The sequence below is a fragment of the Pongo pygmaeus genome, chromosome 2, assembly GCF_028885625.2.
Source record: "Pongo pygmaeus isolate AG05252 chromosome 2, NHGRI_mPonPyg2-v2.0_pri, whole genome shotgun sequence".
NCBI lineage: Eukaryota > Metazoa > Chordata > Mammalia > Primates > Hominidae > Pongo > Pongo pygmaeus.
In genome coordinates, this window is record NC_085930.1 from 57,945,711 (window position 1) to 57,973,096 (window position 27,386).

The 27,386-nt window shown below is 48.2% G+C and overlaps 1 protein-coding gene across 3 annotated transcripts in view; it reads right to left on the reverse strand.

The window, feature by feature from the left end:
* SLC12A8 (solute carrier family 12 member 8) overlaps positions 1–27,386 on the reverse strand; it is a 134,489-nt gene that overhangs the window by 47,987 nt on the left and 59,116 nt on the right. For all 3 annotated transcript variants that reach the window (XM_063661690.1, XM_063661689.1, XM_063661691.1), the window contains exon 6: positions 9,675–9,788. In XM_063661690.1, coding sequence (XP_063517760.1) covers positions 9,675–9,788 — 114 coding nt within the window. The remainder of the gene's footprint in view (positions 1–9,674; positions 9,789–27,386) is intronic.

Here is a 27,386-nt window from a genome sequence, read left to right on the forward strand (position 1 = left end):
GCAACGGAGGCCCAAAGAAGGGAAGCCATTTGATTCAAGTGTTCCAAGCTAATTGCTAACAGAACCAGCACTAACCCTCAAGTTTCCTGATTCCAAGTCAGTGTTGTTTCCACTACATCACACAGCCTCTCCATTTCTTCCTAACACCCCTGCTCTTCGTAGAGTTCCCCTTCTGAAACAGTAATTGCATGATTAATATGGGGTTACATACCCACAAGAAGGCTGAGCTTATCAGTTATAATCGGCGCTATGCACCATAGGCACTTGCATCACCAGCTCCTAATCTCTAGACAGTGCTGGATTGATGGCATTTCTGGGTTTTAAACGCCAGTTCCAGGAAGCAGTTAATTGCTTTACCCAAAAACATTTTTTCTTCCTGCCTCACAACGATGATCTGTCTGGTCTGCATACTGTTACCATGTGACTTAGGTAAACAGCTTCCTTAATATGGGGAAAGCCTTCTGGCTTGGTCTTCCACCCCAGTCCTGGGGCCTTCAGGCACATCTTTATGGTCTCAGCTTTGATATGCAAGTCTGAAGGTGTCAGCCATCACTTGACCAGCTTAGGTTTATGAGGCTACACCTCAAGTGGCATCCATAGCCACCTAGACATTGACATTACACCTACAGTTTCGATGGATGGCACCAGGTGAACAGGGGACTTAGGGTCAGTGCCTAGTTCCAGTGTCTGGTCTCACAGCAGACGTAGAGGGCCAGAAGATGAATCAACCCCTTATAGCTCTCAAAAATATATCCTTGGGTAAAATAACCAGTGTAAATGTCAATGACCACTTAACCAACATTTGCAAGTGGGTAGGTCATCTCTTTTCTTCCCTGCGCCCTGAAGCACCCAATGGCACACATTGATCAAAGTCCTTACTTATCACCAATTACCACAAGCCCGCTTCCCACCCCAATTCCCTTTTCTGTTCCTGAAAATGAAGATTAGTAGGAAAAGAAAACCCCAACAGTTTTTCTAGGCTTTTCAGGTTCCTATTAGTTCATAAAGGACTGCTTACTCTTTCTCAAGGAACTTCCAAGATTCCTCCTGGGGACTTTTCAATCCAAATCTGTGTCCTTAGAAACTCTTCAACTTTTTCTTTCCATTTATAGCTTAATCGTTTCTCTGCTCCCTGTTTTCTAAGTTCATAACTTTATTTTTCTTTCTTATGAAGATAGACTACACGTGCACTAACGTGCCCAAGTCTCATCTGCTGCCTTTTTTTTTTTAACTGAAAAAAAGGGATCTATTACTATTTGGAGGCAGTGTGGCTCTGAGCTCTGCTTTCTTCACCTGTAAATGAGGATTATACCATTTGCTTTGCAGGGCTGTGGTGAAGTTGGAACAGATATTCATAAGCACCTAGCATAGTGGCTGGCACCTTGTAGGTGCTAAATAAATGCTCATCCAGGAGAGATGGGCTCTGCTCCTTACTCAGAAATCCCTCAGATTCCTAAAGACTGGCCTGCCTCTCCTTACCTTCCTTCTGATTTCCAAACCCCATTCCTTTCCCATACCTGGCTTGTTGGTTTGTTTGTTCAGCTGTTCCTGCAGAAATCTCTAAACCTTTCTTGCTCTGTTCTTGGAGCAAAACTTGTGAGTTTCCCTCCCTCTCAATGTTTTAGAGATGCTGCTGGGACAGACAGTGTCAAATAATGCAACTTTCCAACTCCAGGACCCAGGCAAGATTCATTGGCTTCTGGATGAGGGGCAGCACCAACACTGTGTGTTCTCTCTTTATGGGAAGCAACGGGGTTTACCGCTTACTGGCTGGGAGATGTTGGGGAAATAACCTCTCTATATCTTTGTTTCCTTATCTGTAAAATGGGTAAATAATAGAACCTGTGGGAGGATCTAGGTTCCATGCGGTCTGAAATTTTTTTGAAAGTACAAAATTATGAATATAAAATTAGGAACAAGGCTGTGGAAGGAGCTCATGCAAGTGAGGGGCCTTGAAGCCCAGGCTTCAACCACTTCATGGCAGCCCTGTGTCTGATGGAACCAGTCAGGCTGTGGAGAAGTTTAAACAGAAAACTATACATAAAGTGCTTAGTGCCTGACATAATAGGTTATTGTAATGATAATAAGTATTGTCGATATTTATGATTGTTTTGATAAAAACTGTTGATATGTATAATTATTTCGATAAAACAATTATAAATTAATTCCATAAATAAAATTACAAAAAATAGACATGTATAACAATTATAAAGCTTTTTTTTTTTGAGACAGAGTCTCGCTTTGTCACCAGATTGGAGTGCAGTGGTGTGATCTTGGCTCACTGCAACCTCCACCTTCCAGGCTCAAGTGATTCTCCTGCCTCAGGCTCCCGAGCAGCTGGGACTACAGGCATGCACCACGCTTGGCTAATTTTTGTATTTTTAATAGAGACAGGGTTTCACCACTTTGGCCAGGACGGTCTTGATCTCTTGACCTCGTGATCTGTCCACCTCAACCTCCCAAAGTGCTGGGATTACAGGCATGAGCCACTGCGCCCAGCCTAAGCTTTTTTTTTTTTTTTTTTTTTCAAGAAGGTCTCACTCTGTTGCCCAGGCTGGAGTGCAGTGAGGCAATCTCAGCTCACTGTAACCTCTGCCTCCCAGGTTCAAGCAATTTTCCTGCCTCAGCCTCCCGAGTAGCTGGGATTACAGGCTTGAGCCACTGCGCCCAGCCAAAGTTTCCTTCTTGTCTCCTGTTTCTGCTCATAAGTTCATCTGAATGAAGGGAGTGGAGTGAGCCCCCATCTTCAGACTGTCCCTACTTGGGGCTCTCTAGTCCTTAAACATGGGGACCCCATTCTGATCCAGCAGGTTCTTGTCCTATCACTCACAAGACACATAACTTATGAGGAGACCTAGGGGACGCCTGGGAGCGGGGAACGGGGGAAGTAGGCCAGAGGAGGGGTGAGCACTAACAGCCAGGCTGAGGGGCCTGGAGACAGCCAGCCAATTGGAGGGCCAAGCAAATTCCCAGAGCTTCCCAGGGAGTGTACATGAGCAGGAGAGAGGAGTCAGGCCCAGGGAGGTCAAAGGGCATCACAAAAATAGCTGGGCTCTTGAAAAGGAAGGTGACTGTGGACGTTTCAGTAAAGGCTGTAGGTTTCCTACCACATTTTTTCGTGCTGGGTGTGGTCAACCACAGTCCCATGTGTTGGCTGTGGCCAAAGAGGCCCTTATCCCTTCCAGTAAGAGTTTAGAATCTGGGAACAAGGGTTACAGGACTTCACATGACTGATATTCTTCTCAGTGAATTTCCATTTCCTAGTTCCTCTGTGAATCGTGTTCCTGGATCCCTGGAGTGGCTGCATCCGCATGGTGTGTATGAAACCCTGGAGAGGAGATGTCTGCTTCTCAGGGAAAGTTTGGTAGTGGAGCTTGGAGAAGGAATGCACTTTGAGAAGGAATGCACTTTAAGAAGCAAAGCAAGTACAGCGTCCACTCCAAGCCCCCCGAACTCCACCCCTGCAGCCACCAGCACAGGGTATAATGGATAAGAGTGCAGTGAGCGGGGAGGGGGACAGCTTCCTAAATCCAGAGGAGCCCCCAGACCGAATCTCCAGCCGCTCTTCCCAGGAAGCTGCCTGCCCTTGGGATAAAATATCTGAAGTAACTTAACTATCATATCTCTGACGGGAGGATGGGGGGCTGGGGAACAGAAGGGTTTGTTCTTCAAAACTCTCTCCTCGCCACAGCCTGGAGGTTCTCTTGTTCCAGAAGAGGATGGCGTTGGAGGGAGCCCCAGCCATGACTCACTCGGAGCTAATCCTTAGCAAATCTATCACCATGGAAACTGCCAATCATCCGTGCTTTTCATAGCTTAACCGAACATCTGCCAGGAGACAGCAAGTCATACAAACCATTCGTCCTGCCTATCGTGTTTACAACTGGGGCCCTGAAAAACAGAGACAGAGACACGGAGGGCAGCTCTTCACAACAGGGTCATGGCCCAACTCTGGCCACTAATCAGCTTCGTGACCTCTGTCGGGTCCTTCATAAGCTCCTCTGCGCCCCTCCTCCCCAGCTGGTAAAATAAAGGATCAGATCAATGACTCTTCACCTCGGTTGGGCCAATGGAGAGTGAGAGGGACAGGAAAGCAGGTCCCCTAAGAGGGGTGGGGCAGAGAGGCCTGTGTAGTTACAGTCTATGCACTATTATCATTTTACATTTGAAAGCTTTCAAAATAATACTCATAATTTAAACCACAGAAAATAAATCTTGACTCATCGTCTTAGGTAGCTATAGCTTTCTCAGTGGAAGGATAATGACACTCCATCTCTGAGCCAGAATGTCCAGTGTCTGTGAGGCTTTTAGTGTCATTATCAAAAGGGAATATAGGCCAGGCATGGTGGCTCATGCCTCTAATCCCAGCACTTTTGGAAGTGGGAGGCCGAGGCAGGTGGATCACTTGAGGTCAGGAGTTCGAGACCACCCTGGACAACATGGCAAAACTCCATCTCTACTAAAAATACAAAAATTAGCCGGGCATAGTGGCATGCTCTTGTAATCCCAACTACTCAGGAAGCTGAAGCACGAGAATCTCTTCAACCAGAGAGGCAGAGGTTATAGTGAGCTGAGATCACACCACTGCACTCCAGCCTGGGTGACAGAGCGAGACCCTGCCTTAAAAAAAAAAAAAAAAGAAATATGGATTAAAAAGACAAAAGCTTGGGAGTCGGACTAGCTGATCTCACATGTGAATCCAGCTCATACTCTGGGCTACTGGGTGGCATCTTCAAGCCTCGGCTTCTGCTAACTTCTGCCTGGAGGGAGAAGCTGGAGGGGAGGCTCACCGCCGCCTTCCCCCACTCACACCAGGCATCCTCTCTCTTAGGAAAGCCAGCCGTGGAAGCAGGGTGGAGAGGCACATCAGGGCCACATTGCCAAGACAAACCCCTGGTGCACCTGAGGACACCCGGGACATTCCCTGCACAGTGTGACCAGGCAAAGAGGCCTTCTGCCCTGCCTCTCGGGTAAATGCTAACCCGGCATCTTGGCCCAGGGGTCTTCACTCAGTGGGGACACTGACAGGCCCCAGAGAACACTCAGATGGTTTTCAGTTTGTGTGTGGAAGGAGAGAGGAAGAGAGGCTGTGAAACATCTTCAGATGTTAACTTTGTTTAATTCCCTCTGTTTTTCCCCTTTCCTTTTCTGTCCATTCAAGAGGAAGCTGACCTATATTCTCTTGCCTTGTGGGAGACAGGAGGCAGAGAGGAAGCAGAATTTGCCTGTGCACTGTTTTGGCTTCTGTTTCTCAAAAGCCTAGGTCCTTAGAAGATTTTGGAGGGAAACAGAAAAGAAACAGCAGAATCGCTGGGGAAAACATGGGGGGACAAGGAGAAAAACTATCACACAGTTTGTGGGGCCACATAAAAATACAAATGCAGAATCAAAAATTATTAAGTTTTTTTTTATTTTTTGAGACAGTCTTGCTCTGTTACCCAGGCTGGAGTGCAGTGGCACGATTTCGGCGCACTGCAATCTCTGCCTCCCAGGTTCAAGTGATTTTCCTGCCTCAGCCTCCCTGAGTAGCTGGGATTACAGGCATGCCCTTCAACACCTGGCTAGTTTTTGTATTTTTAGTAGAGATGGGGTTTCACCATGTTGGCCAGGCTGGTCTCAAACTCCCGGGCTCAAGTGATCTGCCCGCCTCATCCTCCCAAAGTGCTGGTATTATAAGCGTGAGCCACCAGGCCCGGCCCAAGAATTTTAGCAACAGCAAAGCCTTAAAACAAGCACGAGGCCCTTCTCAGGGTGGGGACAGTGTAAATGCATAGGTCACACACCCAGAAAGCTGGCCCTGGACAGGACTGCCCCGATATTTGACAGAAGATTGGTTCTGGAGTCGGGGCAGGGAGAGAGGCTGTTCACAGGTTCTGGGGAAATGAGGACCCGGGACCCCCTCAACTCCCTGGCAGTACTGGTGGGGAGCCGGTAAGACCCCCAGAAGGAAAGGTTTGGGGAGTACATAGACACTAAGCATAGGGTTCCCAATCTCAGATTTCCGGTCCTTGAACGTGGCTCAGAGGCAGCACAAATCTGAAAGGCCCTATGGACAGGACAATGGGAAGGCCTGGTTCTGTTTACAGATAAGGAATTGCAGAGCCCCCCAAACATGTCTGGGTACTGTTTAAAACCCTAAGCCCCTGGAACTGGTGCAGAGCATGGCAGGAGCAGGTGGAGGCATGCTGAATTACTGCTGTTACTTTTAAGCCATCCTGGCAGAATGAAGGCTTAGAGTTGGAGACTGACTCTTTTTGTTTTATAAAAATGAAAGCAATGCAGTATTTCTGGCAAATCTGGATTTGTAGACCAGGATTCGACCTCCCACTTCCAAGCCCTAGTTCCAGGCTCATTTCCATGGCCGAGCCTTAAGAAAAGTCAGGCAGGAGGCTGACGCAGTGATACAAGTGATAGATGAAGCTGGGCCCAGAGTGGTCGGGTGGTAGACATAAGGAGAAGTAGAGAGAATCTAGCAACTCTTAGGAGGTAAAATTGACAAGACTTAGAAGGCACTGGAAAGAAAGAGGGAGGTCTCATCACTGGCATAAGCATTTGGCTGGGTGGAGGTGCCATTTACTGACATCAGGAGTACAGGAGGAGGATGAGTTGAGGGGTAGGTGAGATGCGTTTGGTTCAAACTTGTTCGGTCCAAGATACCCAAGAGAAGATGTCACATGGACAACTGAATGTGTGATGTGAAGCTTGGAGGAGAAGTCTGGGCTGGAAGTGTACATTTTGTAGTCATCAGTTTTGAGGGTGGTTATTCAACAATAAGCATGGATGAGACTCCAAGGAAAATAGTTGAGAAAGAGATGTGAGGACCTAGGAATAGCTGGAAGATTCCCAACACTGGATGGGCAGGTGGAGGGGATGCACCTATAAAGGCAAGTCAGAGAGTAGGAGGGAGCTGAGAAGGCTGCATCGTGGAAGGCAAGAGAAATGCAAGGGGAAGTGGGTTGTTGCTGAGAGTTAAATAAAGTGAGAGACTAAAAATGCGTGCTGCATTTAGTAACAAGGAGGTCACTGGTGAAAGAGCCATGTCATTAGGAGACAGGCTTGCAATTCCCAAAGGAGAGACTGGGAGAGTTGAGTAGGGGGTACAAGAATGGACATGGGGAGCCATGTTATGTTTGGCTATGAAGAGGAGAGGGAAAGGCTATTGCTATAAGGAGAAGTGGGATTGAGGAAAATCAATTAAAGATGATTAAAGTTATTGTCTTTTTCATTTTAACAGCTTTATTGAGGTATAACTAACATTCTATAAGATGTACATGTTTAAAGTGTAACAACTTGAAAAGCTTTGCTATATGAATATGCCTGTAAAACCATCACTATAATCAGGAATACACGCACGCGCACACACACAATTTTTTTTTTTTTTGATACAGGGTCTCAATCTGTCACTCAGCCTGGAGTACCATGGTATGACCAAGGTTCACTTCAGCCTTGACCTCCCAGGATCAAGCAGTCCTCCTGCCAACCACCTCCCACCCCTAAGTAGCTGAGAATCACTACAGGTGATTCTCCTGCCTCAGCCTCCTGAGTTCCTGGGACTACAGGTGCATGCCACCATGCCCAGCTAATTTTTGTATTTTTAGTAGAGACGGGGTTTCACCATGTTGCCCAGGCTGGTCTCGAACTCCTGACCTCAGGTGATCCACCTGCCTCGGCCTCCCAAAGTTCTAAGATTGTAGGCATGAGCCACTGCGCCCGGCCAAAGCTAACTTTTTAATCATGTTTTGTAGACAACATAGGGTCTCACTATGTTGCCCAGGCTGGTCTCAAACTCCTGAGCTTGAGGGATCCTCCTGCCTTGGCCTCCCAAAGTACTAGGATTATAGGCATGAGCCACCACGCCAGGCCAGGAATATATTTTTCATCCCCCCGAAGTTTCCTTCTGCACTTTAGTAATCCCTCCTTCCTGCTCCTCTCACTCCCATTCCCAGGCATCTGTCACTATAGATTGCATTTTCTAGAACTTCATATAAATGGAGATTTATACAATCGTGATTATTTGCTTTTTTTTTGATCTGACTTCTTTTACTCAGCATAATTATTTTGAGATTCACCTATATTGTTGTGTGTATCAATAGTTATTTCTTCTTTTTCTTTGTTTAGAGACAGAGTCTCGCTCTGTCGCCCAGGCTGGAGTGCAGTGGCGCGATCTCAGCTCTCTGCAACCTCTGCCTCCCAGGTTCAAGTGATTCTCCTGCCTCAGCCTCCTAAGTAGCTGGGACTACAGGCACGCACCACCATGCCAGGCTAACTTTTTTTTTAAATATATTTTTAGTAGAGATGGGGTTTCACCATGTTGTCCAGGCTGGTCTTGAACTCCTGACCTCAGGTGATCCACCTGCCTCGGCCTCCCAAAGTGCTAGGATTACAGGTGTGAGCCACCATGCCTGGCCAGTTATTTATTTTTATTATTGAGTGGTTTTCTATTGTGTGGCTACATCATAGTTTGTTTATGCACTCACCTGTAGATGAACATTCAAGCTATTTGCAGTTTAGGACTATTAAAATTTAAGCTGCTTTGAAAGTTCATGTACAAATCTTCATATGAACACAGGCCTTTGATCCTCTGCAGTAGATAGCTAGGCATGGAATAGCTGGATGTAATTTTTAAGAAACTGTCAAACTTTTTTCCAAAGTCATTGCACCATTTTACATTCCCTTCAGCAGTGCATGAGGGTTCTGGTGCCTCCACATCCTTGCTAACACTTGTATGGACAATCTTCTCAATCTTAGACACTCTAGCAGCTTCTCCTTCTTTTTCTGTCCCTATCCCATTTGGGGTGGGGACATCAAGTAAGGAAATGGCCATATGTAGGAGGGCAGAGGGAAAGAGGAGAGAGACAAGGAAACAAGGCAGTTACCCTCTGGCCATCAATACTCTCTTGATCAAGAGTGAAATGCTTTTCTCTCTTCTTTAAGAGTCTGTTCCCTGGGAACAAGCCCAGTCACTAGCAAATGTTATTTTTTATGGAGCATCTGGTCAACATGTTAGCTTATTGCCTTCCGGGCCAGGGACCCAAGCATGGGGCAGGAGCCCAACAGGGACCTTGGCTGTGGGAGGGTCCTCTACAGTCACTGTAGAGCAGGAACTTGGGGAAGGGAGAGTAAGGAGATTCATTCCTCACCCCCACCCCCGGGATACTGGTTTGGCTCACACCTTATATAGCAAGAAAAGAAAAGACAATAGTGTTTCTCTGCCCTCTGGGAGAAGATGTGCTGGTACGCGTAGGGGGAAGAGAAGTTTTGATTCCAGGTATGCACTTATTCCACCTGTAAAAAGAGCGGCTTGTCCTGCTGAGGAATCCGTCCTGTTCAGCCCTATGAGATATGTATCCTTTCTATGAACAACAGGTGTCAATGTGTAAGGAGTGAGGAGGATTAAATCATATTGAGGGCCTTCAGTAAACTCTGTTAAAATAATAGATTTTTATGTTTGAGGCCATGGGTTCAAGACCAGCCTGGGCAACATAGTGAGACCCTGTCTCTACAAAATACATACATACATAAATAAAATAACAAAATTTTAGTCAAAGCTAAGCCCATATCTAAAGTTGGATATACATACCAAGAGCACGTGCAGGCCAATGATGATGCTGAATTCTGGAACCAAGAACTTATATCCCTAATTTGAGAGTAAAAAAGAACCCAGATTACAATACCTGTAGCCGCTGGGAAGAAAACCCCAAAGACGGTGAAAAAAGATTCCCCGGGGCTGTAATCGGGCAGCGTGTTGTTCTGTAGCAGTTCGGGTGAATATCCAATGAAACCATGTTCTGAAAAGACGCAATGGAGAGCAACATGAGCCCAATGAGAAGACACAGGACACATTTCCCTAGATTATAGTACTATTTCATATATCACTTTAAATATTGGAAAGGTAGGGGCATGTATGTGACACACAGCAACAGGGCGGGTCTGCAGAACCATCTTGCTTCCCACTTCTAGGGTTGACTTTTGTGTGCTGATCCCATAGACACAGGTGGATGAAATAACATGAAAGGAAGCAGTGGTCACTTCTGGGAAGGGAAGCATTTTCATCTTTTGCTTCATAGACTTTAATATAGCTGAAATATCTTTCAATGAGCATGTATTTATGTGTTTGTTTTCCATTTAAAAAATTAATCGATATTTGCAAGTTACTTCCGTATTCGAAAACCTTCCACGAGTCCCTAATAGCAACAGAATCAAGTCCAAACTCCTATCAAAGCCTCCACAACCTGGCAACAGCCACCACTCCCTACTCATCCCTTGCTTTTTCTCCTCCCCAGCAGCCACACCCTGAGGAAGGCCACCCACACCCACCCCCGTGCCTTCGTTAGGCAGTCTCCTGGCCTTCCAGACTCTTCCCCCACATCTCTAAGCATCGTAGTGGGCCAGCTCTTCAAGCTCAGCCCAGATGGTGCTCCTTTGGGCTTTATAAGCACTCCCTAATCAGAATCTATTCCTCCCTCCTCACTGCTTTTGGCGCTAGGTCTGGCCACAGTAGGACTTCCCCCAACTAGACTCCTTGAGGCATGAAATCCAGGTCTGCATGTCTCTATCCCCCAGAGCCAAGCACTGCATTGGTGCACAGTAGGTAGGTTGCAAATATGGGTCACGCTGAAAAGAACCTTTCTCTTAGATCTTTCAGCCTATGGGCACACCTCGCTTCCACACTTTCAATTTGACTTGTTCACAGTCTACTTTACAGCAGGAACATCTCAGATCTCATTTCCTCAAAGCATTTTAAACATTTTTGTACATCGACTTTAACAAAGTTTTTTCAAGTGGTTTCAACCCTGCAGGCACGTTGCTTCTTTGTCAAAGGAGGTCACTTTGAACAGCATCTGTGAACATGCTAGTGGGCTGTGGAATTTTAAGACACAAGTCAAGTGTTCTTGGTTTCAGGAACACCCAGGATATTCAGCCTCTGCTTCTGAATCTTGTCTCTGAGAAGGAGCTGGTTTGTTCCTATTAACTGTTGTCCAAGAGAAGCCAATCCCTGCTCCTTTTCCTTCAACCCCTGTAGTCCCGTAGGATGGGTATTCAGCTGTCACTCCATAGCCAACCCTAGGGTTTCAGGTACAGAATTTCCCGAAGCCTCATCCTCCACCCGCTCAGAGCTTAATTACAGCCCAAGCTTCCATCCACAAAGGAAGGCTCCTGCCACTCTGATGAGTCCAATGAGGTCGCCCGCACTTCACACAGCTTCCAAGATTCATAACTTCATAAGAAAAATATTTTTTTAAAAAAATAATGAAATGAAAACTCAGGGAAGCACAAGGGACCCTTGGGAGTCCAGTCGGGACTTAAATCATTGTCAATTGCTTTATTTTGCCTGAACACAGAACTTGTTCTGGCATATTCAATCCCAAGTGCTGCACAACTTTTCTGAATGGTTTGGCGTCTTCGCAGCTGGCCCTCCCCTCATTAACAAAAAAGCAATAATAGCTAAGTTGACTTTAGCTTATCCGCTGGCTGACCTCACTGATGAGTCCTAAGGAGGAGAAAACCAGCCCAGCCTGTCTTGGAACTGAGCTCAGCCAAGCTGGACTGATGTGCAGGTCAGAAAGCACATCTGAGCGGAGGGCTGTGTGTGCCTGGCAGGCCAGCCTCGCAGGACAGAAAACACTTAATCAGGCGTATTCATCTCCAAGGGCCCAAGGGCGGCCCTGACACAGGGGAATATTTGGTCACTGGGCCTGAAGGGCTTTGCCCTGGCCAGCCTGAAGGTTCAGAGGGATTTCAGGCCCAATAGATGAGTCACTGGGAAGCCTTTTCTCTGCCTGTCCCTTCAGCAAGACCCACAGGCTGAGATAATGAGTCACTTGGCTCCCTCGTGGGCCTGCCTCAGTTGCCCTCTCTTGCAGGGCCAATGAGAAATGGAGCCCTGCCACATTCACAAGTGCACACTCACACTCACGCTCACGCTCACACTACTGCTGGCCCAGCCTGCTCTGGGCTAGAGCCAAGCTCGGTTCTGAATCTTGCTCAAGGAAACCGTCTTAACTCTGCAAAGAACGCTACGGACAAAAATATGTGTCAATGCTTTGTTTACAATAATGTAAAATCGGGGGAGGGGCCGGGTGCAGTGGCTCACGCCTGTAATCCCAGCACTTTGGGAGGCCGAGGCAGGCAGATCACTTGAGGTCAGGAGTTTGAGACCAGCCTGGCCAAAAGGTGAAACCCCATCTCTACTAAAAATACAAAAATTAGCCAGGCGTGATGGGGTGTGCCTGTAGTCCCAGCTACTCTGGAGGCTGAGGAGAGAGGATTGCTTAAACCCAGGAGGCAGAGGTTTCAGTGAGCCAAGATTGCACCACTGCAGTCCAGCCTGGGCAACAGAGCAAGACTCCAACTCAATTTTTTAAAATTTAAAAATAAATAAAAAATAAAAAAATCAGAGGAGGTTCTAAATGTCTATGTGGAACTGAGATATTTTAAATGCTTATAAAGAGTTTTTAGTATGAGAGAAAACTGTCCATGTTATATATAATATATGCTAATTCAGAAAACTGGATGCCATTTATAGTATAAATACAAAAAAAGGTATATTAGTTTATACATGTAAGAAACAGCTAGAAGAAAACACACCGAAATACTAACTGTGGTTGTTTGTATAATGCAATTACAGGCAATTCTTTTACTTTCTTTTTTTTATTTCTACAAAACATCCACATTTAAGTTAATGGGCTGAGTGCAGTGGCTCATGTCTGCAATCCCAGCACTTTGTGAGGCTGAGGTGGGAGGATTGCTTGAGTCCAGGTGTTTTAGACCAGCCTGGGCAACACAGAAAGACCTCTTCTACAAAACACACACACACACACACACACACACACACACACACACACACACTTAGCAGCGCATGGTACTAGCTACTCAAGAGGCTGGGGTGGGAGAATCACTTGAGCCCAGAAGGTCAAGGCTGCAGTCAGCTGTGACTGTGCTACTGCACTCCAGTTTGGGTGACAAAATAATTTTTTTAAATGAACATAATCTACTTGTCATCAAAAAATATCTTTTAGGAAAACAAACAAAACATCCCACAATTGAAAGCCCACTTTCTCCAGGCAGCTTTTCTATGTATGAAGAGCTTTTCTTTCTTTCCGTTTGTACTCTGTTTCCCAAAATGACTTGAGTGGCTTATGAGAAAAACATAAACAAGACAGGAAAAATAAAATAAGGACCAAAGAATGAAAGAAACTGAGCAAAAGAGATAGAGGGTGAGAACACCCTCAGTTGTACCTCCATGACCCACAGTTTGAGGCCTTATTCAGAGAGAATTTTCTAACTCTTTTGACCAAGCCCACTGAGGCAGGGCATTGGATCTGGTGGCCCATCCCTCACATGGACCACTTTCCAGTGGACAAAAAGGAGCCCCCAAAGCTGGCACAGTGGACCCTGCCTCATTTCCTCTGCCCGTATCTTCCCAGGCCCTTATGACGTGCATCCCTCACCTATCACCACCCCACCTCAGGGTCCCCAGTCCTGAGCCAGTCCCCAAAGAGTCTTGCTTACTGGTCCCCACCCTGCCTGCTGGGGCCTGGGTCTGTTTCCCACACCCTGAACCTGGCGGCCCACCCAGACCTGAGGCATGGTTGACTCTCTATTGGGCTTATGCAGAGTGGGTGCCCAGGGGAGGCACTGATGTCTCTGACTGGCTGGTACTGGCTAGCTAAGCACGGTGTGAGGTCAGTGGGTCACACCCATGGTAGGGCTGAGGTCCATGCCACCTGCCATGCCCTGCGACAGTGGCTCTTAATGCCTGACTTGCTGATGCCCAGACCAAAGGTTCCTAATTCTTTTAGTTGTCCCCATTTGAGAGTCTGATGAAAACCATGGTCCCTGTCCCCATAGACACCACATTTTGCATACCACTTTGGGAGAGGGAAGATTTCTGAAGCCTCTCTGGAGGGCATGGACCTTAAGGTTCGAGACCTCTACTCTAGCAGCTACATCTGCACCTGAGACTGTCCCGCCAGGAGACACCTACAACTTCCCAAGCCCTGACTGCCACCATGCCCTGCCTCAGAGTGGACAGCAGCCCTGAGAGTGACATAGCCAATAATGTTTTCATGCCACAGTCTTTGCCAAGCAATGGCCAAGACTGTGGGCACAGAGATTGTGCAGGTCACCCCAAGGACATCACAGGGCAACCTCACTTCTGAAAATAATGCTGAGCGACCAGTGACTGAACCCTTCCCATGTGCCAGCCACTGAACACCAAGGCCTTACAATGTCATACTTGTACGATGACTAACTGAGGACACCAAGGCTCCGGAAGGTGAAAAATCTTGTCTGAGGTTACACAGGCAGATCTGTCTGTATTTCACCCACTGCCTCTCCTGGTGGCAGAAGCCAGGCTTCTCTCTCCAGGAGGTGGGTCCCCAGGTCCTGGTACTGCACCCCCTTACAGCACAGGTTGCCTTTCAGCCCCAGGAAACATGCCCACAGAGATCATGGCATCTCTCCCGGCCCCATCTGTGTAGGGCAGGCAGGAGTCCTATCCTGTGGAACACCATGTGCCTACCGGTATGCGATTGGCTGGAGCTTACACAGCTGGGAGGACACAGCCCGTCCTGGACCCCACATCTGAGTGAATTCAGGTCTCCATCTACCACACTGACCCTCTGTAATCCATCCCAAAGTCATTCCCCAGGAATTTCCTTTTTTTTTCTTTTCTTTCTTTCCTTTTTTTTTTTCTTAAAGAGGCGGGGTCTCGCTCTATCACCCAGGCTGGAGTGCAGTGGCACTATCGTAGCTCACTGCAACCTCAAACTCCCAGCCTCCAGCAATCCTCTCACCTTGGCCTCCCAAAGCACTGGAATTACAGGTGTGAGCCACCACGTCTAGCCTCCCCAGGGATTTCCAACACTTTGTTTCTTGACCTCAGAAGAGTCTCTTGGCCTCTCCATTGGGCTTTCAATTCCTCTGCTGGTGAAACTGAGTCTGTGGTCTGGGGTCCTGTCATCTGACATCTTTCAACTCTCAAAGGCCTGGGATGCCTGGGGCCTGCAGCTGCTGCGTGTGAATGGATCTGGGTTTGACCTGAACATCTGTTTCTCTATCCACGGAATAAAAATACTTTGGTCCAGTTTGAGCTGTATGCTTTTAGGAAGAACAAAAACAAAAAGGGGGGGGGGGGCGGTGCGGGTAAGAGAGAGAACAAATGACGACAAGACCCAGGCAGGAACAGGCAGAGGGAAAGTCCTTGAAGCTCTGTCTGCAGAAAGGCCTGATCTTTCCACCCGGAATTCGGGTAACTCAGGCTTCTTGTGATGTGGCCAGTGGGCTGTGGCTCTTCAGGGCCCACCATCTGCTCCCAAGGGGTGCTCGTGGGAGCCTACCCTCCTCCCCTTGGCCAAAGGCAGGCAGCGGGGGTCACTAGTGGAACCGAGAGCTGCTCCAGCAGGGCTGCTTGGGGTGCCCAGCAGCCGGGCATGGGAGCCTTGCCCTGGGTAGGCGGCTGCTGGGGGGCTCTGGGTGGCACCTGCGGTGCCTCCGACATCCCCCCCCCCCCACGCCGCTGGGGGCTGCTGAAATTAGAAGAGGGAGTCGGGAAGTCATACCCCTCCCTGTGGGCGTCGGGTTGCACTGTTGACTAACTTAGAAAGCGAGATTTCTAAAAATGATGCTGGGTCTGCAGGCTGCGGGCTGCGGGCTGCTGCCGCGGCGGGGGCTTCCGGCGGCGCTCTCTTCTGGGTCCCCCACCCCTGGACCAGCGACCGACGACCAGCCAGACAGCCCTTTCCTGGGAATGGACAATGGGAGAGGCTGGCGCAACCGAGAATAGCCAGCGCGGAGGAAGGGCTCGGGAGGGAGCGAGGAGGGTGCGGCTCGGAGGGCGCAGGAAGAGCGGCTCTGCGAGGAAAGGGAAAGGAGAGGCCGCTTCTGGGAAGGGACCCGCACTGGCGTCGGGGGAAGTGGTAGGCCCCGGAGACTGCGCGAGGCTCCTCGGCAGAGGAAGTGGGCGCGGCGCGCACTCGAGACCTCGCACCGGCCCGGCGCGCCGCCTCTGGACAGCCCAGCGCCTCTCACCACCTGGACCTCGCCAGACGCGGCCTCACGGAGACGGGGATCTGCAGCCAATCCGAAACTGGCTGACCCAGGGGGTCCGCGGAAAGGGGAGGAAGGGGAGTGTCCACGGGCCCAATCCTGCCACTTGTCACCCACAAGAGTTCCTTCCCAAGCAGCCCCACCCTCGCCCGGACACTCACTCAGACACTGCCCAGCCCCAGATGGGCTAAGAGGCACAGAGATGGGCAATTAAACACAGCAGGCCCGGCCTGCCTGGGCTGGGGATGGGGTTTTTCTTCTGGGAGCTGCAAAGGGTGAAGCAGTTACGAGTTATCAGGGAGGAGCCGTCAAAACTGAACTTAAGGAGCATAGATTTGGGAGAAGTCCCCGCCATGCTTATCCTCCCTCGGCGTGAAGCACGGGGCCCCCTTCCAGGCACAAGGACCCTGAAGATCTCTGGGTGGAGGAAGGCAAGAACAGTGGCAAAATCAGGAATCAGGACACCTGGGTTCGGGCCCTGGTTATGCGAGGACTCACTGTGGGACTGTAAACAAGCCCTTTTCCCTTGGAGCTTTGAAACGCAAATTTTGAGTCAGCGAGACTGTCATGGGCCAGAGACCCAGCCTTCCTAATGAGCTCCCCGGAGATGCCACGCTCCTGCCTGCAGATCGCACTCTCAATAGCACAGTACTAGATGATTTTTCAAAACCCTTCTAATTCTGAAGTCTACCCAGCCAGAAGCCCACTCTCAGGCCTCTCAGGACACACTGTCCAAATGCACAGTTGGTTTCCAATGGCAGAGGTAAAATCCCAAACCAGCTTCCATAACATGCCCTCCTCCCTTCCCGGACTCTGTGATTGCTGATACAGGATGTGCTCCAGAACCGTGAAACAAGCTCACTACCACAGTTTCATATGTTAATAAAACCTTACTGGCTGATAATGAGAGATTACATGGAAGGGCAGAGAGATGAGGAAATCTTCATGGTCTAATTCATTGGCCTATTTTAACAACTGAGGAAACTGAAGTGCAGAGCTGGAGCCAATTGTTCAAAAGACATGCAGAGTCAACAGGGGAACAGTAACCCTAATTGAGAGTACAGTTTGGAGTCCAGATAGTATCAAGTCCCAATCTGTTGGCCTCTCCCATTGAACTGGGTCATAACAATCCTGGTACAACTATTGGTGTTCAATAAAAGTGTTTTGAAATAGAACTGAATCGGGCTGTATTGCGTTGGACTGCTTTGAAATTAAACTGAATCGGGCTGTATTGCTTTGTACTGATCACTGCCTGGAGATTTGGAAGAGGAAATAATGATAGGTTTAGAAGAGGCCCCCAAAGAGTTCTGGGCGTGAGCCTGGAGCCTTCCTCGGACCACAGTCTCCTCTCTGGCTTCAGCCCTATTGACTTTGGTCCTGCAAAGAGAGGGTGGAGAGAGGATGTGCACAGGGTTTCCAGCCTAAGACCCCACCCAGAGAGAAAATACACAGAGGGAGGGCTGGGCATTCCAACAGTGGCCAGAAGGGAAATCTGAAGTGGGGCTGGACCTGCCCAGAGGGCCAGGGGAGTCCCGCCCAGCCTGCCTAGAAAGGAGCAGCCTAGAGCCCCTGCCTGGCCATGGGGAGAGCCTCCACCCTGTGGGAAGACTGGCTGTCGTGAAACAGTGGGAAGGACCCCCAGGGCTGGGCAACCCAGGGGATGAAGGGCCAGATTGGGGGATGTCAGGGCAGCCTCCCTGGCCTGGGAGGGAAGTGGCTGAAAGTGTCCCGTAACAAGAGCAGCTCCTGCCATGCCCTGCGGTCTAGGAGGGCAGTCCCAGGGCTCTTTCTGAGCTAAGGATTCCTCATTTGTGAAAGGAAAGATAAGCCTTTTCTTCATGAAGAATGGTTTCTAATAACCAAGAAATTGTTCCGTCTGCTAACACGGGCTCTATTTTAAATGCTTAATGAAACTTTTCTCATAATGGCCTTGGGGTCAGTAAGCTGAGATGAGATTTTTGCCTAGAGAGGCCTACAGCGGAAAGAGCTGTCAAATGCCCAAGAATGTGAAAAGAATCTGACTTGAGGAGACATTAGGTTCTCACCTGGGCCCCAGGAAACAAGAGGCTTCTTGGGGTGAGAACAGTGCTGTCCACTTCCGCTGCATACCATTCGTTCCAAGTGCTTTACCGTATTAACTCATTGAAGCCTCACAACTACCCTATGAGGTAGATGGATTTTTTTCAGGGAAGGAAACTGAGGCACAGAGAGGCAACTGGGATTCAAACGTTGTGCTGCCACTGCTGCGGCAGTGCTCGTCCAAGGCCGCAGGGAGTCTTGGACGAGTGCCAGGAGCTCCAGCTGGTCCAGCTGGGACCCTGCAGAGGGGTCCAGAGAGACCCTACCCCAGCCCAGCCCACAGAGCCCCGACTAGCCTACCCTAGAAAGGAGACCTGAGAAAGGAAAATCTGGCCTTCTTATCTCCTGGGGGAAAGGAATGCACTCTCCCTCCCGCCAGGATAAGGGGCTGTTTTAACGGGAAGTCTCCACCCTGGCTATGGGTTCCTCCCAGCCACCACTTATTCCTTCTGGCTGTCTCTGCCTCTGGCATCCCACTTCCCATGCTTCAACTCCTGACCTCTGACACCCCCAAAATAATCCTAACTCAACTCATGGCCCCCTCAAATCAGCTCCCCCTGCACAGCTCCAAGCTGGTCAAGAAGTCTGCCCTGCTCCACTGTTGCTTGGCTATCCTCTCCAGGCAGGCAGCTGAGAGGGGATGGGAGGTCAAGTGGCCCCTGCACGGAAGGGGCAGTCAGTATCAACACACAGATATGTAAGCAGAGCCCCCCTCCTGCCAAGCACCAGGCTGAAAATATTCACATGCTCAGACCTCTTCCCCACCAAGTTCTGAAGCCATGGGCAGCTCTCCCCCACCCCAAGTCCTACCCAAGAAACAAAGCAGGGCCTCCCTCAGAATCCCATGGCTAAAGATTCAGTATCATAGAACTGTAGAAAGTTAGCATCACAGCAGTCTTTAGCCTCAAATCCATTTTACAGATGGGAAAGCTGAGGCCTGAGAAAGGAGACGCCCACATCACAAAGTTAGCAGCTGCTCAGGGGAGACCAGAACACAGTGTGGCCAAGCCCTTGTCCAGTGTGTCCTATGGGTCCCCATCTCTCTGCTGTTACTGGCTGGCTACTAGCCTGTTTTTTCCACTAGACTATGAGCCAGGTGGAGGCAGGCACCATGCTCTCTTATTTTCTGGGGTGTCTCCGGCACCTAACCCCAGGGGACATGCAAAAAATATAAAACATTAATAATAACAAACAATAGAAACAACCCAAATGTCCATCCACAGATGAATGGATAAACAAAATGTGGTATATCGATACAATGGAATATTATTCCACCATAAAAAGGAATGAATTTCTGATACATGCTACAACACAGATGAACTTTGAAGACCTCATGCTAAGTGAAAGAAGCCAGATGCAAAAGGACAAATGTTGTATAATTCCCCTTACAGTAGCTCCCCTTTATCCACAGGGCATCCATTCCAAAACCCTCAGTGGATGCCTGAAATGGCAGATAATACCAAACTGTATATATACTATGTTTTTTCCTATATATACATACCTGTGATCAAGTTTAACTTATAAATTAGGCTCAGTAAGAGACTAGCAACAATGACATAATAAAATACAATTATATTGTAATAAAAGTTTTATGAATGTGGTCTCTCTCCCTCATCTCAAAATATCTTTTTTATTCTTTTCTTTCTTTCTTTTTTCTTTTGAGACAGGGTCTTGCTCTGTCACCCCATCTGGAGTGCAGTGGCACGATCACGGCTCACTGCAGCCTCCACCTCCCAGGGCTCGAGTGATCCTCCCACTTCAGCCTCCTGACTAGCTGAGACTACAGGCTGGCGCCACCATGCTCAGCTAATTTTTTACATTTTTTGTAGAGACAGGGTCTCACTTTGTTGCCCAGGCTGGTCTCAAGCCCCTGAGCAGAAGCAATCCTCCCACCTCAGCCTCCTAAAGTGCTGAGATTATAGGCATGAGCCACTGCACCTGGCCCAAAATATCTTATTGTACTATACTATTTTCGTCTATTTTTGGACCACTGTTGACTGTGGATAACTGCAACTGCAGAAAACAAAACTGTAGATAAGGGGAACTACTGCCTATGAAATATCTAGAATAGGCAAATTCAGAGAGGCAGAAAGTATCATGGAACAGAAGTTACTGGGGGAGGAGTTTCTGTTTGGGGTGATGACAAAGTTTTGGAAGCAAATGGTTAGGATAATTGCAAAACAGTGTGAATGTAACTAATGCCACCGAACTCTACAGTTAAAAATGGTTAAAATGGCAAAGTGTGTGCTATGGATATTTTACCACAATAAAAACAAAACAAAACAAAACAAACAAACAAACAAAAAAACCCTCAAGCCATTTCTTTCCACAGCACCCTCCCCAGGGATCCTCAGAGATGCCACCCTGCATCCTTGCTTAAGGCCTGGGCTCTTCCCTGCTGTACAGATGTGGGAATAGAGGACAAAGGGGGCTTCCTGGCCAAGGATGGTGGAAGGTGAGGACAGAGCAATAGGCCCTGCCTACTAGTTGCAGGCCATGCCTCCCTTGGAGTGCAGCGGCATGATCACGGCTCACTGCAGCCTCCACCTCCCAAGGCACAAGTGATCCTCCCACTTCAGCCTCCCAACTAGCTGCGACTACAGGCCGATGCCACCATGCTCAGCTAAGTTTTTAGATTTTTTGTAGAGACAAGGTCTCAGTTTGTTGCCACAGGGAACACCTCTTCACACCACAGGGAGGTACTTCCTCCGCGAGAAGCGGGGCGGGGAAGCTGCCCAGCAAGCCATCTGACCACCAGTCACCAATGTAGGCAGAAATCACTGTGTGCTCAGGGGTTTAGGTGGAAAGGACTGTTGTGCTCAGGAGTTTGCTGATGTCTGGAATCCATGGAGTTTTACTCAAGGGCAAGGTGTGTAAGAATTTGCAACAAAGCTATCAAGAAACACAAACTGCAGCACCTCAATATCAAGCACGCCCAACTTTCAGGGAAGCCTTCTGCAAAATCAAGGGCGCTGTTGTCCTAGTCCTATGGTCAACACATGTTCTCAGTTTCAAAACTTTCCTGGTCACTGGGACCCAAGTCCTGGGAGCAGTGTTTAACCTGCGGTCCCACTAAATGAGAGCTGGCCTTGAATGAGTGTGCCTTTAACCCGGGCTGCCCTGGGCTAGTGCCATATCACCTGACTTTGCAGCTTCAGGCTGCACCCCGCTTCCCTTTGTGTGGCTGGCAGGGGCACTCTGCTCTCAGCCTCCTGGCTCTGAGAGGAGAAAACCAGAAGTGGCCCCTTCCTGTGCCTCTGTGTGTTCCTTTGCAAGCCATTGTGTGCCTTTTCTGCAGGCGCTTATGGAGAGTGAGGTGTGTTTGTACCATCACCCCATCAGATTAGGAATCCTCAAGGTCAGAGACAAGTTCCCTCCTCCCTCCGGATCCCCTCCTCATCCCCAGGTGGCTGCAGTCACTGGGGTGCTGGATGAGTCCAGTGACCATACATCCTGCCCTACATCCGGCCTGGACAGCCTGGGAAGTGTTTTGATGACTGATCAACACAGAGAGCACGAGGGGAGAGCAAGAAGAAGAGAAAGGATGCTGCTGCTCCTGACTGAACATGATTGAGGTGCCCCAGGAAACTACCTTGCTATGCAAAGTATGGTCCCCAACCTGCGGCATTGGAACCTTCATTTTAATAAGATCCCCAGATCCTGAAGCACTGCCTTAGAGTATAACCCAGGGCCTCCAGGGACCTATTCTTCCAGGACAAGCAATGATAATGACAATAATTATTTATTGAGCACCTACTTTGTGCCAGGCATGACACTAGGCCTCTTATAAACATTATCTTATTTTATGCTTTGGCAACCCAGCGAGGCAGGCATTATTACCTGCTTTTCAGAAACAAAGAGAGCAAGTCAGAGAGGTTACCTACCTTGACCAAATCTATGCAGCAAATTATAGCTGAGCTGGAACTTGAACCTGGAGGTCTGACTCCAAGCCATGTCTCTGACAGCTGTAGTATATGTGATGCAATCTTTCACATAAGGCCAACAATGACAGCCGCTTGCCAACTCTCTATGGGGTCCAGAGATTTAAAGACAAATGCAATCCCCAGGGAGATGTCTAGAGGCTGCCCCATTGCCTAGTGCTGGCCTGGGGTGTGGACACCTATGTGTTGGGGTTAGGTCAACCCTATGGCAGAGGCCTCAATATTTCTTCAGAACACATCCCTGAAGATGAAGGTGCATGCCTCAGTCCCCAGGGAGCATGAAGATCCAGGCAAGAGGGACATGTAAGTTGGATTGTGAGCAGGCCTGGAAGCTCTAGCACTGGCCTTGTCTGGGCCCTGGAGTGAGGGTAGCAGGGAGAAGAGCGGGGTGGGGGGCCCACGTGGGTCCTTTGTATATTATTTAACTTTCAAATTTGCAATTTGGGGCATTATCTCCTGCCAGCCTCAGGAGGTGGCACTCTCCTGCCAGCTCCACCTTTGGGTTCACTCCCACCCCCGACCCTCGGCCAACATTCACAGGCTCCTCGCACCACAGAGCCCACTCTCTGCACGCCCACTGTCAGCCCAGGACTTCCCACCTTGTTATCTGGGTCTATAGCTGGCCGCCTTGCTCCCCACCCAAATGTGAGTGACTTGAGGGCATATTTCCCACTTTGTGCTTTATACAGACCCACCATCCTGCCTCCTACCCCAGGAGGTACCCCCAAAATGATGAAGCCAGAAGTACCTTCAGGGACCCTTCTACATTCACATGGAGAGTAATCTGCAAATTCCCCACAGCCAGCGGACACCTGCCACGTGCAGTGAGAGGAACACAAACCAGCAGCGGGGAGCACAGGCGGGATGTGTCGGCCCACCCCTCAGCAGTCACCCACTGCTTCCTCGGAACTCCCAGCTGCTCAGGGCTGAGGTGGGCGAGGCTCAGAAGTGTGGAAGGGCCCTCCCCAGCTGGTGATTTCATGTGTCAGGCATCCATCCCTGGAACGCCCAGCCGGGGAGCCGGGCCAGCCCATCCCTCCTGCTCACAGAGTCACAGAGGAGCAGCAGACTCAGGGGTCGAAGCTGGCCAGCGCTTGCTCGCACTTCCTTCTGCAACCTTGACCAGGTCCCATGGCCTTCTCAGCCCATGCCTCCTTTCTCTAATCCCCAAGCCAAAGCCAGCAAATGAGAATAATCCAGTAGAGACAGCTAGGTTGTGGGATCAGGGTAGGGGCTCGGAGCCAGGGGTCTGGGATTCTGGTCAGTCAGTTTTTCTTCATCAGAATCAATCTCAGAGCAAGAGGGAGGCCTAAGGCGTGCCTGCTGCTGGCCAGGGGTGATGGGGACCACTGCCCACAGAAAGCCTTCTAACAAGAGCTGGATCCAAACAGTCAGGGAACAAGGATGCCTAAAGCATTAGTTTCTCACCTAGCCAGAGAAATATTAAATATGCAACTCACATAATTTTACAAATAAGAATCACCAACATAAAATAAGTGGAATATTGAAAATATTCAACAGGTGGAACAAGTCAAAGAACATGCTTTGCTTCCTATTCAGTCCAGGAAGGGAGAGAAAGAGAAGAAATGGAAGGCGAGGAGGGATGGGGAGATGGTAAAGTGGGGGCAGAGGGGAAAAAGAGAGACAAAAGAATTGGGGAGAAAAAACAGAGAGAGACAAGCATAAAGGAAGAAAGGATGAGGCAGAAAGAAAAGAGGAGGGAGAGCAGGTGGATTTTGGGGAATGCTGGACAATTGGTCAGGCATGGTCTGCAGAAGCTCAGAAATCCTTACCCGGACATGAGCCTTTGTTTATAATTCTTCACTGTCCTAACCCTTAAAAATACCTCTGTTCTGATCCTTAATCTTTCCCCCTTCAGGTCAAGAATGCCTTTGAGAATCTGGCAGTAGTTCTGAACCCTGCCATAGAAAAATACACTTATTTACATACAATTTGCATGCAACTTCAGGGGCTCAAGGACTCTATGTTAAAAATACTTATTCTAGAAGCTCCACTCTGATTGGGAGACCCATAATGGCCAAAGCAAAAACACCTCAATTGCCAGATGAAACTAAAATGAGGGTGGGATGTGTTGTATTCAAGTCATCACATTGAGCTTTAATTATACCATTGGCTTCAGTGACAGAATTTGGGGCCTAAGCACCTTCTCCTGCTTACTACCCCAACAGTCATATTGGAAGCAAGGCTGGTTACTCCAAGGGGTCCATTGTGTACATGGATGGTTACTTCGCAGTAAGGGGCCTGTCTTTGACTCAGGTAACAATGTGTGAGTCAAATTAACCCTTTACAGATCAACAGGATTAGTAAATTCCATATACGTAGTAGTTTCCAAATCTGAATGTACATAAGGATTTCCAGTATGCTTATCTAAAATGTAGATTACTAGTCCAAAATTTGAGAGTATGGATCAGACTGTTTTTCTAATGAGTTTCTAGATAATTCTGATACAGGAAATCTCCAAACCAAACCCTGAGACACAACCGTTCTCAGAGAAAATTGGAAGCCTGAGAGGCTGAGCTTCTGGTCCCACAGGTCAGCTGATTCTCTACTCCTTGCAGTGCGATTCTTGTACACTAGGGGGCAGGACTGAGCACATATGCAAGGGCACCGCAAAACGAGGTTTGGACTACTGCATCAAAAAGGCTACCTTTACAGGGGAAAATAGAATGAGCAATGCAGAACATGAAAGGTATAGTGCCAGGAGAAACCTTCCAAGGGCCTTGAAGACAGTAGTTCCCAGATCTGACTTAAGAATCATGATGAAAAACTACCTGGAACACTTCTTACAATCCAGATTCCCGGGCCTCAGGCTATTAGGAAACGCGTGCACACACACACACCAAGTTTCCTCAGGGATTCTGATACACACGCAAGTATCACAACTTGTTTATGGCACTTCAAGCCCAAGGGTATTTTGATCATTATACCAGACCATTATTATAAAGACGCTTCAAAAAACTAAAGTGCCCTTATAATTCTAAAGCAAAAAACAGTGAACATTACCAGGGTTTTCTTCTTCTTTTCTCTTCCTCTTCCTCCCCCTCTTTCTTTTTCATTGAGGAGGCTAATTGGAGAAGGTGGGCCACGCTGGAATGCCCTGAATGGGTTCCAGATGGTGAAGTCATTGGCCTCTTGGCCCAACTGTTCCTCCCTTTTCCCTGGAGTGCTGTACAAATATTATCATTTTCTGGCTGTGCAGTGACATAAAAATGGTTGAGAGGCTCTAGGTCAGGTGTAAAAGAAACTCATGGAAAGGGAAGAACAGCTCGGTCCAAAAGAAATTGTGGAGATACTTTCCGATTCTCTGCAAGGTGGAGAATCCCAAATCAGATGCCAAGCTCAGCGTGGATTGGTTTGGGCTCATCATGGCGTCCAATCCCCACTGGGTTTGGCATCTGATCTGGGATTGTGAGGGGGTGGGGTGGGTCTCAAGAGAAATGCTGAAGGGGCAGCCCTGCTTCAGGCTGCATAGCAGAGTGGTGGCGACAGGGAAACTCAGGCACAGATTGCAGATCCTCCGCCCAGGGAGGATGACCACGAAAATAAGACTGTCTTACATTTATTTAGAATCTTCCTTTGCCAAGGCAATAGTATTTATAGTAGTTGCTCATTTTAAGTATAACTTTTTAAAAACATTTTGATTTTCTGAAATTTGGATGTCTTACAAGCAACATGAGGACTTAATGTAATGCTTTTTTCCACCTGAAAATTTGGTGTGAATTAAAATTGATGGTGACTTGGAATAGAGGAAATACGTTTTATTACATCATTTAATCTCTAAATAATCTGTGAGGCAGATATTATTATTCTCTATTTTCTAGAGGAGGAAACTGACGCTTAGGTGATTTCCCCAAGGTCAAGGATTGAGAAAGTGGCAGAGCCAGGACTAAAATCCAGGTTCCAGTATTTCTTCCCTGATAATGTATGAGCAGATTTGTTCATACACTAGGAATTTGGGATTGCAGAGTAATTGCTCCAGAACTGCTCCAAAAACTGGCTGCCACCCAGAGTTACTGGGGCAGAGAAAGCAAGAAGTGACTTTCCTTTTGCTTCAAGTAGAAATTTGAGGGAAAAAAATAGAAATGTATATAGGTTTGTATGGTGGCTGTTTGTTTGCTTTAGGCCATAACAGAAGTCCCTTGATTACTTTAGGAACTTCAGAATATACCATGCTCATTCCTCGTACCACGATCACCTCTGGTACGTGTGAGTTTAAAATGGTGCTCATTCGGTCATTACAGATTTACTGTTTGAATTTGTTATTTTATTTACTTTAGAATGTTTTTCATTTTTAGCAATCAGGATTCTAGAGTGTCATGCCTTTAAAAGTCTAGCATTTTGATTTCTGCCAGTTCAAGAGGATGCAGGAAGAAGTTTAGCAGAAGAAACCATCTTCAAAATAATAAAACCCCAAAATTATTCTCAACAATATCCAGTAAGTGCTTATTTTCTAGAAAACAGTTGGCAGGGGGAGAGAGAGAAGGAACCACCCCTCCCCGCAAAACTCAAAGAAAAAATAACTACTTTGGACATATTATTTCTAATCCTTTAAAAAACACTCTTCCAGGAGGGTATTTCTTTCCATTAGACAGATGAACAAACTCAAAGGGTTTCGGTGACTTGCCCACAGCCACACGGCTAACAAGAAGCATGTGTTCTAATAGCATTAATCAGAAAAACACATATTGCTGACATGGATTCCCTGTTTCATGAGGGCAGGGACCATCGCTATCCTATTCTCCGCTGTATCCCAAAGTCTACCTCCTGGCACCCTGTAGGCTTTGATGACTACCTATAGGGTGGGAGGATGGAAGGAAGAAAGAAAGGGAGGCGGAACAAGTGTGTGTGCAGCCAGGCGCTCCGTCCACCCTGCCACTCCTCTTCTTTGGAGACAGTGCTCTGACAATCTGCTCCATCAACTGCATTCTCCTGCAACTCTCATCACACTTTCACAAGCTGCGCAGATTACGTTTCCTAGGACTGTGTCCATCCATCTGCCTCACTGGATGCTGATCCACTCTGGTGTGTTTCCCAGTCAGTCACTCAGCAAAGTGCAACCGAGAGCCAACCATGTGCCCAGTACTTTCCAAGATGCCGCAATAAAACGGCAATAAGATGGGATTCCTGTGCTTGAGGTTTTTACAGCCTGAAAAACAATGACCTCTGCATTTCCTACTCAGCACCACGTGCCCTCAACATCCAAGGTATGGGGATTTTCTGTAGCTGCCTATCAAACTCTCTCAGATACCACCAGTGCTTCTTTCTGCTATTTCTGATGCCTTGTTTTGTTACTTT